At 37.2% G+C, this 13,305-nt stretch overlaps 1 protein-coding gene across 1 annotated transcript; it reads left to right on the top strand.

Moving 5' to 3' along the window:
• Positions 1–5,681: 5,681 nt before the first annotated feature.
• LOC101300815 lies at positions 5,682–13,163 on the top strand. Its single transcript, XM_004297239.1, has 20 exons — positions 5,682–5,753; positions 5,857–6,060; positions 6,407–6,676; positions 6,767–6,867; positions 7,209–7,871; positions 7,958–8,003; positions 8,614–8,706; positions 8,791–8,846; positions 9,015–9,132; positions 9,387–9,598; positions 9,681–9,744; positions 9,852–10,025; positions 10,168–10,195; positions 10,299–11,371; positions 11,492–11,566; positions 11,706–11,780; positions 11,877–12,449; positions 12,558–12,599; positions 12,679–12,741; positions 12,821–13,163. Exons 1-20 carry the CDS (start codon positions 5,682–5,684, stop codon positions 12,908–12,910), a joined length of 4,092 nt encoding a protein of 1,363 aa, XP_004297287.1. The 3' UTR covers positions 12,911–13,163.
• Positions 13,164–13,305: the final 142 nt, after the last annotated feature.

The raw sequence follows: 13,305 nt of genomic DNA, 5'->3' as shown, positions 1-13,305 counted from the left end.
ATTCGGGGTTTGTTCTTGGGTTCCTTGCACTTGATCTATCTGCTTTCGCCAACTTTATCCAGGATGCGATTATTCATTATTCAGTGCGAATATTCCCAAATTATTTTCCACTATGTTCCAAATTTGAAAAAAAATAAGACAGAGATGTTAACCTTACAATAATAATGTGAAGTCTTTTTGAAAGAAAACTATGTCTTGGACCATAGTCTATTTTCAATCGAAGAGGATTTATAATTGGCCCTTTATAATTATTGTTAATTTCTTATTTAAGTAAGCTTGATTTTTTTTTATTATAATTATCGAACAAGATTTAGTCGTTATATAATCGTCAAATATTAATGTAAAGATTAGAAAGTCAGTTACGTTAGATAAATTTATATTGTATACTAATAGATTTTATGTACGATAAAATGTGTAAAAACTATATCTTATATTGATCTGACGACGACTAATTCTAAATTTATGTACCGTAAAACTTACAAATTCTTATTTTGCTTATACTTATGCCTCGCACGTGTCTAAATAAAATAAAATATGTTTATTACATACGTGATTGACTACCTCACTAGGGTTGAAGAGCACTAAGTTCGAAAGAAACAAAAAAAGCTCAACTAAATATCTTTTTTTTATTAGCTTGCATATAGGATGTGGTTATATATGATAATATCCCAAATACCGTGGAAAATTAGCAAAAAGTTAAAACCCCAGGCGTAATGAGAGAGCGAGTAAGCGTGTGTTACCCAGTCGCGGATGTGGCGGAGCAGGTGGGAATGGGATTTGGGTCTACTAGGTAGGCTAGGCCGTTGTCCTTTCTATTTATAAATAAGACGCGTGTCCTTTCCTAAAATGGCAGGATAAGCACTGCGAAAAATGTAGGCGGAGGCTTTGCTTGTGGCACTTATCCAGCCACGTCAGTGTGGGCTCCACGCCCATCGCTCCGTATCATTATTCTAATCAGATTATTTTTAGCTGGCACTTGGAATCGAAACTGTGTATGGTCCCTCTAGGGATTAGCTACAGACACGCCACGTGGTGCCTTTAATGATCTTTATTGTGGCACCCGGATCACTAAGCTTATCGACATATTTATACGGTGATGCAAGTACACGGTACATTAATCGTTTATATGTGACGATTGTTATATGTCGATTGATCTGTATGAATAACGTCTAATCCTAACATCTCACATAATATCGTGTTTTTACACGTTATGCGCTGAAAGTTTTCTCAGTAATTAATCACACTTATAATGTGAATTTATACTGAACTACATAAAACTGATTTATAAATTCGTATTATATTGTTATTTTAACCATTCAGTATAACGTGATATATTGGTCTAAGAAAAACCATAATACATAGTACCTCTCGTGATGAGCTAAGTTGATTGACTCAATGATGAGATTGAATATTTATAAATTTAATCTAGTTTATTCTTTAGTAAAATTACTCGGGTAGGCATGTTCCCATTAGCATGCATGGGGGTGGTGGTGGAGGTAGGTAGGTAGTTTATTTTTTCCCTTAATTGGAATCAATTTTACGACTAATTGAGCCATATTGAGGCTTGGTTTTGTCTTCGTGTTTTAAAACAACATATCTGCTAAACTGTTATCACTATTAGTGGAATTTTTCATATGAAGAAGACAAACAAACCCCGGTCATTGTGTGCGTATGTATCCTTTGTTGGAATGTTGGACTGGCCTAGATAGTTCGATTGAATCTTAGACTTTTTCTTTAGTTTTGAGACCAACGATGACTATTTCGATTCTCAACAAAAAAAAAAAACGATGACTATTTCGTTTTGTATTAGTGAAAACTTTAGAAAAGTAGTTAATCTTGGTTTTAACTTTAGAAAAGTAGTTAATCTTGGTTTAACAGGGTTAAAAGAGCATCTTTAACAATGTTAGTTATTTTTGAGTTAAATTTTAGTCAAATTAATTAGCTAAAATGTTATTTTCGGTAACAACTTTAGAAATGCGGCTGCATCAATGCTCTCTATTATAGTTAGCATTACATAAACATTATTTTTCAAATAAAAATTAAATAGTTTAAATATATTTATATATTATATAAAATATCTTACAATGAATATATTAAATTATAACTAGCCTCATATGAGTCATCTCGCTCTCTATATTTAACTAACGAGATAGTTAAAAGTTATAATATCTAAACTTTGATTAGTCTACTGGAGCTCTGAAAATATTAAAAAAAAACTAAACACTTTTTCTCAAATAGCTAAAAGTTAACATAAAGAGTTTGTCAAAATTGCTCTTATATCTATATAATATAATGGGATATAAGTAGACATAACATAATTCTTGTTGATAAAATTGGTTGATCGAGTACATTGACGTACACAATATAAACACCATATATAGCCGAGATACATAAGTGGAAAATAAGAGCTAGCTAGTCATTTCATCCAAAAGTACAACTTTTCTTAAAGTGAAGGGAATGCTTTTAGTCGACGTCAATAATTGAAAATCGATTAACAATGTTCGAACTACTTTGGATAGGACATGGCCTTATGCAACGATACAATGATCATTTTGAACTTTGTCTTGGATATTGCATCATATATATAGTAACATATATTGAGTGGATTGAGAAATAAAACCCAAGATTAGTGGCTAATGTCAAAGGGAAGTAGCTTGTTTTAAGGTTCTCAATAATGCTGCTTCAAATGGTAATACGACAGATGCAACTTTGAATATCTTATCACCGTTTGCGGCGTAGTTCTTGTTGTTAGTGGCTAGCCAGTGGTTGTTGGAGAAGCATGTCATCTCCGTCTTTGCCCTCTATTCGTTCACATCTCGTAGCTTGGCTTTACAAGTTACTACTCGACTGTTGCATATATAATATAAAAAAGATTCAAATTTACCGACCATTATTATGTTCGTCGTGGTATGATTATTTAATTAAAATTTGCCACATATATAACAACTTAATTATAATTAGTCTTAGTAATTCAGTAGCTATTAAATTAATTAATCATAAATAAACTCTTTTCTCTCGTCAGCATAACACATTCATCATCTTCTTCTATTTCATTTCTTCCTTTTTCTTTTTTCTTTTTTTTCCAGATTTTTTTCCCCTGCTCAATCTCCTTATATAAATCTACAACATGGATTCCTAGTTATATAATTGGAACTCGCCGGAAAAGCGAGAACCCTTCTACAATGTTCCTCTGCCACACGAAAACCGATGGGCAATCCAGAGAAGGGTGGAGATGGTTTTATGGGAGGACAAGGAGGGGAGCCACCGCTTCAGGTCGAGGGTGAGGTCTCCACCATGGTCAGTTCGAATGGAATCAAATTCGAATCAGCTTCTCTGCCGTATCATCTTGGATTCCTCCCATTCAGTAGTAATCCTCACCCAACACTCCCAATTAGAACCCAAATTTTGAAATGAGACTTTCACTAAAGTGTAGAGGGAGGAGATTTGGTGTTTAAATTTACATGCAGAGTGAGAAAAGTTTCTGGGTTCATCATCATCGAATTGACCATGGACCTATGTTGCACGGACACGGACACGGCGACACGACACGGCTCAATACGTTGACACGACAAAACTCAAAAACTTAATATCTGACACGGTTTGGACACGGCAAATAAAATTATATATTTATAATTTTTAATAAATAAGAATATACTAAAATATAAAATAAGTTCATTACATTACCAAAATAATGTTCTAAATTCAATTCATTACATAACCAAAAGAAATAACATTAAAGAGCAAACCTCTAACTTAAAACATAATAGAAGTGCATAATTAACAATATTAGAAGTAGCAAACCTCTAACTTAAAACATAACATTAAAGAAAATCAAATTTGCAGTAAGTTGCTGACAAAATTAGACAATAGCTTGCTTTCAAAAATGGACAGTAGTTTTATTTAAGTTTTGGTTTCCTTTTCTCTTTTTTCTTTTTTTCAATTTAAAAAAAATGATAAATGATGATGTGGCGTGTCGGAGATTATGTAGCGAATTGGTCAACGTGTCCGAAACGTGTCGGAAAATTCAACATTTTCCGACACGTATTTTGCCGTGTCGGCGTGTCGGAGCGTCGGACACTTCGATGACACTCCACTAGGGTGGAGTGTCCTTGCAACATAGCCATGGACCCATGGTGGTAGGATTAGTTGATAACATTGAATTAAATATTACAGTCTAAGAGTTTTATCATCATTTAAAATTTGAAAGACAAATAATTAAACTAACCATACATAATTATTAATATTATTAAATTCCTTTTCTCTTTTCTGATAATTAATTAAGATCCATTAATTAAGGTAACCATGGTTAACTCATGGTTATGGGTTGTGATACATGGCAACATTTTATATAAAAGAGAAAATCCTTACCCACCACTTTCTTGATCATCGGTGAATGATGGTAGTGATGAATGCTCTCTAGGAGGAAGGTGTTTTGGTTGAGAATGTTAGACTGATGTTGGCTTCAATTGGTGTTTATGGTATAGGCCATGTACCACGAAATATTAATGGTGCAGTTTAAAGTGTTTAGATGGGTGTTTTGGTTCGGAGTTCGACCCTGGTAGTTCATACAAGTTAACGATGGTGGCAGACTCGTAAGTGTATCTACTTTCTAGTAGCAAGGAAGAGAAAGATGAGAATTGATGTTCACCATTGGTTATTCCTGTTTTATGTAATCATTTTGTTAGCTGAATAGAAGTATATCATTCCAAAACACGAAAGAAAAGAGTTAATTATACATTCATGTATTTGTCTTTTGCGTAAAAAATATTGTTGAACTAAGTAGGGAAAATTTCTTGAACACCAAAGTCAAGATGCTTTGTAGCACTCAGACTAACGCATGGAAGGCCATAATGTTTTGTTTGCCCCTCAATCCTTGCGTTTGGCAACTTGGGGCACTTGCCCATGTTAGCATCATCACTTAACAATTCACTATAAAAGAGGAAAAAGATGCACTCACAAAAATGGGATTCACCATTTACAAAGAGAGTGCTAAGTTTAATTACGATAACTCAATTCAGTATATGCGTTTAGTTTCTCAAATGAAACTTTTAAAATTCGAAACACTCGCATATGGTTTAACCATAATTCCAATAAAGATAGATTAGTTTAACCATCTTAATGTTTTTTACTAATAAACATGACTAAAGGTAACGATGTCTTTGTTGGCTGTCCGGTCCAAGTAGCAGATCAATCTTTGCGTCTAATCAATTTTGGAGAAGGTGTGAAAATAAAGATATCAATTTCTCATGGGCTCAAGGATTTAATCAGGTCTTTAATTACTGCAAACCCGGCCCAATAGGCCCAAACTTGGTCAAACCGTGGCACCAAACTCATAGATAACCAGGAGGCTCTGATGCTTTGCATGTCTTCTTCCAGTTTGGGGAGTTTAGGGTTTTCGCAAGGTCAAGCTGAAACCCACGCAATCTTTGGTAAGCAATTCGTCTGTAATTGAATTAGGGTTTCTGTCTCATTCATTCAATTTGTGATTATTTTGATTAAAGGTCAAAACTTTGAAACCAAAATCTCATCTTCAGCTCGGATTCGAAAACCAGGCACACTTCCAGAGCTGTTTTGATTTTGATTTTTTCATAAAATTTTATCTAATATTGTTTGATTCTGCGATTGGATTGCAAATAATTGGTTTCTGTTTTTGATGTTATCAGGTACTTGTGTGAAAGAACATGTATACGTCCAGAGGGAACAATGCCTATGGACAACAGTCATATGCTGGGCAATCTGCATATGGCCAAAATGTAAGTCTTTATAATTTGCAGTGTTCATTGGTATTGGTATTGGTTTAGTTTCGGTTTTTTGATTTTCTGATTCCCTTGGTGTTGTTTATTGCGATGTTTATAGTTGGGACCGGGTTATCCTGCAAATTCAGTCGGAGGGCCTGATGGGAATGTGCAGCTTCCCATGGTTGCGCGGCATTCAGCAATGTTAGGGGGTTCAGAGGAAGTAGATGCCAATGCGTACAGACCACTTCCTGCAGCTGCTGCTCATTATGGGGGACAGTATAGCTCTCTCTATGGTTCAGCTGCTTTGAGCACTGCACCTCAGGTCAGTGGATTTCTCGTGTAGCCATTATCGTTTTATTGACCAAATGTTATTACCTTTAGTGCTCCGCTATAATAGATCCATGAAAGACCTCTTCTCTCCCCCTCCCCCCCTTTCCCATATTTAAGTGGTTCATATTGCATAATTCACATTGTGGAATCATATAACTTCCGGTTTGTGGTAGCATGTACAATATATTTATCTTTTGGTCACTCAAGATATGTAATGCCTCTCCACTTCTCATATTCAAATGCACTTTGGTGGTTTTCACAATGTCAGCCACCAAAATATCTGAGCTGCGCAGCAATTTGCCCATGTGGTGCTTAATGTGTGTATTTTTTATATACAGGCTCCTCCCATTGGTGCAAAAGGTTCAGGACCATCGGTCTTGGAAAGTCGTGGTGTCTTTGCTTCGGCTAAGCAAGATTCGCCAAAATTTTCATCCGGGGAGTATATCCCAGCTTCAAGTCATGCACAACTGTATGGCGAGAAGGGTCCTGATTATCCAACTATTGACAGAAGGCAGTATGGTCGTCAGAGTGGTTATATGGGAAGGGACTTGCAAAGTGACCCAACTGGTCGATTTGCCGATTCTGTTGGTTTCGGTCCTCAGCATCAGGTTTATAATTTCATCTTTTACTCTAGCATTCTTATTTATTCTTCTTTTACATTTAGTTTATTATTTTACTTACATCATCTCCTGTAACAGGCTGAGATTTATGATCGCATTGATAAGGCGGTGCTGCTTCGGCAAGAACAGTTGCTGAAAGCTCATTCTCTGCAATCTGCTTCTCTTGAAGGGAGTGCAAGGTACTTATATCTGCTGATTTTATATCACATATTTAGCTGAAACTTGGTTTCCACTTCTTGGTCAGTTGTTATAACTTATAGTTCGTCTTCCTTCCCCACTAATGAATGGCCAAGGTCATTCCTCCCTTTCTCAATAGCTAACTAGTCCTAATATAGACATTGAGTCTGTGCCAGTAGATATAACTTACAGTTCATCTCCCATCCCCATTTGTGAATGGCCAAGAGGCTGTTTTTACCTTTATCTGTAGCTAAAGAGTCCCAATGTGATATTGAATCTGTGTTCAGCTGTGTTAGATGGTGTTATATTTCTTATTACACTGAGTAGCAACACTTTGTGGCAGACAAGCTGATTATCTTGCAGCAAGGGGTGCCTCTAGTCGTCATCCCACTCAAGAACTTACTTCTTTTGGAGGAAGAATGGACGGTGATCCTCGCAATTTATCGATGCTTACTGGTTCTTCATATGGCGAACAACCTGCTCCATCAATATTAGGGGCAGCTCCACGGAGAAATGCAGATGACCTCTTATATTCACAAAATCCTTCGAATCCTGGTTATGGAGTCAGCCTTCCTCCTGGGAGGGATTACGGCAGCGGAAAAGGGCTCCATGTCTCATCACTTGAGCCAGATTATCCAATTAGTTTGTCTCATGGTGGTCATCCGAGGATCGATGAACGCAAGGATGACAGAGCTAGCTATCTTCAAGAATTTGAACTAAGGGAGGAGGCACGGCGTCGAGATCGTTTACGTGAGAGAGAGAGGGATAGAGAAAGGGAGAAGGAATGGGACCGTGAACGTGAACGCGAGCGAGAACGAGAAAGAGAGCGTGAAAGAAGCATTTTGGAGCGGCGATTGAAGGACAGAGAGCGAGAACGCAAGCGTGCAATTGACACCAGGAGGGAACGAACTCCACCGAGAGTCTCTAGGGATCGTCGCGCTGCGTCTTTGGTGAAGGAGGGGAGATCTTTACGACGGGATTCCCCACATCTTGAAGCTCCGCATAGGTGGATCTTGTTTTATTTTGCGTCCTAGTTGTTAAATAGCTGCTTGTCTTGCAGCCTTTCTAACTTGGTGTTCTGTTATGCTGAAGGCGTCATTCACCTGTTAAAGATAAACGGAGAGAGTATGTCTGCAAGGTAAAGGGAGCAATGCAAGAGCTTAGCCTTTCAATGATTTTTCCAATCTGCCTTTAGTTTTGATTGGATTTGGAATTAGTTATTGGTTTTTTCATGCTTTTAGTTTGTATTTCCTGGATATCCTCAACCTTTCTGACTTCAGTTTCTCCATTCCTCTTCACTATTTCTTCCACTTTATCTCTTGGTTCGGCGTTCCTTGCCTTCATGCTTTCGTTGGATCTGCCACGTTTCTTGGCTCCTGTCTTTTCTCAGTATATCTTATTTTCTTGCCTCTTGCCATTCTCTTTTTGTATTTTTGATTGAATTGCTCATCCCTGCATATGGAGACCAACCTTTGCTAACTGATCAGTATCTGGATATATAATTCCCAAACTTCCATCCAACGGTTCCAACCTATATATGGTATTCTGGTTCTTAATTGAAGGCGAATGGTATTCAGTTGTGCTTGTTGTAGCTGTTTCAGTTGAAGAATGGTACCTTCTGAAACAGTGAAATGATTGAACTCTGGAAACCCAAAACCCAGTTTATGAAATTTTATCTGTGTGGTGGGCTGATTATGCAATTGAAAATGCTGAGTTTCTCTTTCACTAATAACATCGTCTGGTTGCAGGTTTACTCAAACAGTCTGATAGATGTAGAAAGGGATTATCTTTCGATGGATAAACGATATCCCAGGCTCTTTATACCATCTGAATTCTGCAAGGTTTGTCTCTATTTTTTTCCTTTCTCTAATACTTTTTAGATGATTAAGTACATAACATTTTAGTGTGACATTTTTGTGTCTTAGGCTGTTGTAAGCTGGCCAAGGGAGAACCTTCAACTTTCTATCCGGACTCCTGTCAGGTACACCTTGGTTCTGAAGTTATCTTGGTCAAGTGATTTTGAAAAGATCTTATTTTACTTCAAAATATGGAATCCTTTAGCTTCTTTAAAAGGATATATTAGTGCTTTGCATATTATTATCATTTTTTTTATTTTCAAAGAAGTGTTAACCGTAGTATGTTGTGACAGTTTTGAGCATGATTTCGTGGAAGAAGAGGGTGCAGCTGTTATGAAAGAGCCAACAGCTACAATATTGGCTGAAGAACCTGCAAAATCAGGAGGTGGAAATATTGTGTGGAATGTGAGGGTAGGTTACTTCTCTGTCCTTCCTTACGTTTCTTATTCTTTAAATTGTCGGAAATTTTGTAACGAACCAGCGTCAGTTCCTGGAATAGTGAAATATTGGAAACCTTATTCAAATTGTCAATAACATAATTGAAGATTCTAAGCATGATCATTATCAATTTCGTTTCTGTTGATACATAGGATCTTGATATTGTTGGTCTTGTTTCTGTTAATACATATAATCATGACTATTCTAATATTCTCTCCCTCTTTCAGATTATCTTGATGAGTGGGATAAGCAAGAATGCTTTGGAGGAGCTATCATCTGAAAGAAGTCATGATGATCGCATACCCCATATCTGCAATATCATTAGGTTTGCCATTCTTAAAAAGGACCGCTCATTCTTGACAATTGGTGGTCCATGGAATCCCACCGATGGTGGTGATCCGTCAGTTGATGATAGCTCTTTAATTCATACTGCAATAAGGTTTGTGCTGCTTTCTATCAACTATTCAGTTGCAGAGACAATTCTCCCTTTGGTATTATATTGAATGATCTTATCTTTGTAGATATGGGAAGGATGTTGCAAAACTTGATCTGCAGAACTGCAAGAACTGGAATCGTTTTCTTGAGGTATAGCTTTTTCCATATAATTATTGTGATGGTTAAGTAATGGCAAGTCAGTTTTATTTTACAGGTTTAATTCATAACTAGGTTTTCATTATATTTTGCTTGTGCAGATACACTATGATAGAATTGGGAAAGATGGATTCTTTAGCCATAAAGAGATAACTGTCATATTTGTCCCAGATTTGTCTGAGTGTCTCCCTTCATTGGATGCATGGCGAGACCAATGGCTTGCACACAAGAAAGCTGTTGCAGAAAGAGAGCGTCAGCTTTCTCTGAGAAAAGAGGTTAGTTGTTTTATTGTTTTATACCCACAGTGTCCACTTATGTTCTCTTCCTTCTATTTTTCGGTCTGATAACTTCAACATCAAACATGGTTTGGTTAACTTCTTTTACCTGCTTTAATAGTGGTATGTTTGTTTTTTTCAGAGACTGAGGGACAAGGAAGTGCTCAAAGGTAATTGGAGCCATCGAACTAATTGTAAATGTGTTGCAGCTTTTCCTTGATTTTCATTGGTGGTTATGCTTATATCATTCATTTGTGTTTGTTTCTAATTTAGATAAGGAAATTGAATCATCAAAACAAAAAAGAACAGACAAAGAAGTAAAAACTAAAGAGTCTGCATCCACTGGAGAAGCAAAAGAAGTTAAGAACAAGGAACAAGATGGCAATAGTCCAAATGGGAGTACATCTGAAGGAAAGAATGATATGAACGATAAGAAGCATGATACAAAAGATGACAGCGGAGGCAGCGAGACAGGCAAGAATGAGGAGAAAAAGGAACAGGTAGAAGCTGCTGAAATTCAGACACCTGGAAGTGCGAAGTCTGGGAAGAAGAAGATTGTAAGAAGGGTTGTCAAACAGAAGGTTGTAGGTAAATCAGCCAGTGATAGTACAACCAAGGAACCTGACAATGTGGGTGAGAAGGATAACACTGAAGGGGAAAAAGAAAATCCCGAGGCTCCTGGTGAAGATGATTCTTCACCTGATCCTGCTGGGGTCAAAACCTTTAAGAGAAAAAGAATTGTTAAGAAGGTTTCAGTTGCGAAGGCTGCTCAGAATGAAGATAATACAAACACAGAGGTGAAAGTTGGGCAGGAAACTGGCTGCTCTGAGGAGAAAGCTGAACCAAGCAGTGGTCCAGCTGTGCAAGATACTAATGCAAAAACAGTAGTCAAGAAGAAAATAATTAAGAAGGTTGCTAAAAGAAAGGTTGCTGGTGCGGAACTGAGCAAAGGGGTTGATGTTGATCAGAAAAATGTCGTTGGAAATGAAACAGAAAGTACACAGAAAACAACAGCAGTTGTGGAAAAGCCAGCAGCAAAGGGCTCAAAAACAGAAGTACCTGACAAGCAAAAAGATGTTGTCAGTTCAACTAAAGCAGATTCAAAAGATGTTAAGGAGGATAAGAAAGATGAGAAGCGAGCTGGTGACAAAAGTGGTTCTGTTACTAAAGCAGAGAGGAGCAAATCAAAAGATGCTGAAAAATCCAAAGATGAGAAGGAAAAGAGAGATGGAAAAGATGAGTCTAGGGCCAAATTAACTAGAGAAGGGAAAGAAACGAGAAAGCCTGAAGAACCACCTCGACACCCTGGATTCATTCTACAAACAAAATTGAGCAAGGACTCCAAAGTAGGCTGATCTTAACTCAACTTGCACAGTACTGTATATCACATGTAGTCCATATAGTTTGCATGTTCCCATTACTCAATTATCCTTTCCTGATCTAATTATGTGGTAATCTTGCTGCAGCTGCGTTCATCATCACTTTCACTTGATTTACTATTGGACTATACTGACAAGGATATTGAAGAATCAACATTTGAGGTTTGTCTTCTTGTTCGTCATGTCTGCATTACTGGTCTCTACCATCTGGTTCACCTGAATATTCTTTTCGCCTTATCTGTTGTTTAGATACAAATGTAGCTAATTATTCGTTGCATTCTTATATCTTCTGTGCTCTCAGCTTTCTGTATTTGCTGAAACATTCTATGAGATGCTCCAGCATCAGATGGGATGTCGTCTTTTAATATTTCTCCAGGTTGGTTTAATATCGTTTATTTCAATATGCATTTGATTAGATTTTATTTTTCTTTGGTTTGCTGATGCATCTTCTTGCTATGTTTTGTTTGTATAGAAACTGCGAATAAAGTTTGTGACAAAAAGAAACCAACGTAAGAGGCAACGAGAAGAAGAAAATGTTAAGAAAGCGAATGCTGAGAACTCACCAGCAAAGCGCCTGAAGACGGATGAGCTCCCTGTGAAAGATCAGCCTGCTAAATCATCTGAAACATTGGGTGCATCTCAGCCTGATATCGTGAAGCAAGAGGAAGAAAAAGCTATAACTATTTCCAAGGAGAGTAGTTCTGTTGACCATGTTGATGAGGTGAAAATGGAGCATGCAACAGATGATGATGAAGATCCAGAAGAAGATCCTGAGGAAGATCCTGAAGAATATGAACCAATGGAGGATGGAAGTCCTCCTCATGACTCCAATGAGATTATCGAGAAAGAAGGCAAAAGCAATGTGAATGCTGTGTCTGGAAATGAGAAAGATGAAGTCAATGTTAAAGAAGAAAAGGACGTGAAGGCTGAAGAAACGGAGGCCAAACCAGAAGCAGATATGTGTATCAAGAAAGAGGAGAAAGTTGATACACACAAGAAAGAAACTCCCGGGGCAAAGGAGGTTGTTGACAAGGAACTACTGCAGGTTATTCCAGGAGACATTCTTGTAACTTTGGTTTATTTCGATTGTGGAACGTTTGTGATATCTGTTTTTCAATGAACTAATGTTTTGTTGTTTTCCTATCTAAAACAGGCTTTTAGGTTCTTTGACAGGAATCAAGTCGGCCACATTAGGGTAAGATGCAATCTTCTATTTGTATATTTGTTTTGTGAAATCAATATAGAAATTTAAGTAGTTTTCGTTTTATTTCTAGGTTGAAGATATGAGATTGATAATCCATAACTTGGGCAAGTTCCTCTCGCACAGGGATGTCAAGGTGAGAATCTGTAAATTTGCAGTTTCTTATCCATTCTATTCTTGGCATCTTTGTTCATACGTTGGTTTATCTGCACCAGGAGCTTGTGCAGAGTGCATTAATAGAGAGCAACACAGCTAGGGATGACCGCATTCTTTACAAAAAGCTGGTGCGGATGACTGACATTTGAGATTTGGAAGTCATTTTTGTTGCAGTATTTTATTTCCCTTGAAACTTGAAAGCTATGCCATGGGTCAAGGGTCAATGAACTTTAATTGCAGTCTCTAAAATGACATGCAGCCCTAGTATGGTGTGGTATAGGAAAGAACAGTGTTTAATTTTTGATTCAAATAAAGAAGTTTAGTTTCTGTCATATTCTGTAATGACTTGCACTATGACCCTTGTTTTTCTCTCATACGAAGAAATGGTTTGATGAACACATGAAAAATGCTGGCATGAGACTCGCTGATAAAATGAATTTAACATCAATGAAATTGTGCGCATTGGGAATTTTATCTTATTACTGGATATCATTAAGGCAAAAATACCCAACACTGCCAAAATTTCTGCAAATGATTCACCAAC

The sequence above is a fragment of the Fragaria vesca genome, linkage group LG4 (genome assembly GCF_000184155.1).
Source record: "Fragaria vesca subsp. vesca linkage group LG4, FraVesHawaii_1.0, whole genome shotgun sequence".
Taxonomy (NCBI): Eukaryota; Viridiplantae; Streptophyta; class Magnoliopsida; order Rosales; family Rosaceae; genus Fragaria; species Fragaria vesca.
The sequence above is the reverse complement of the archived record's forward strand: the minus strand, read 5'-3'. Positions and strand labels throughout refer to the sequence as shown.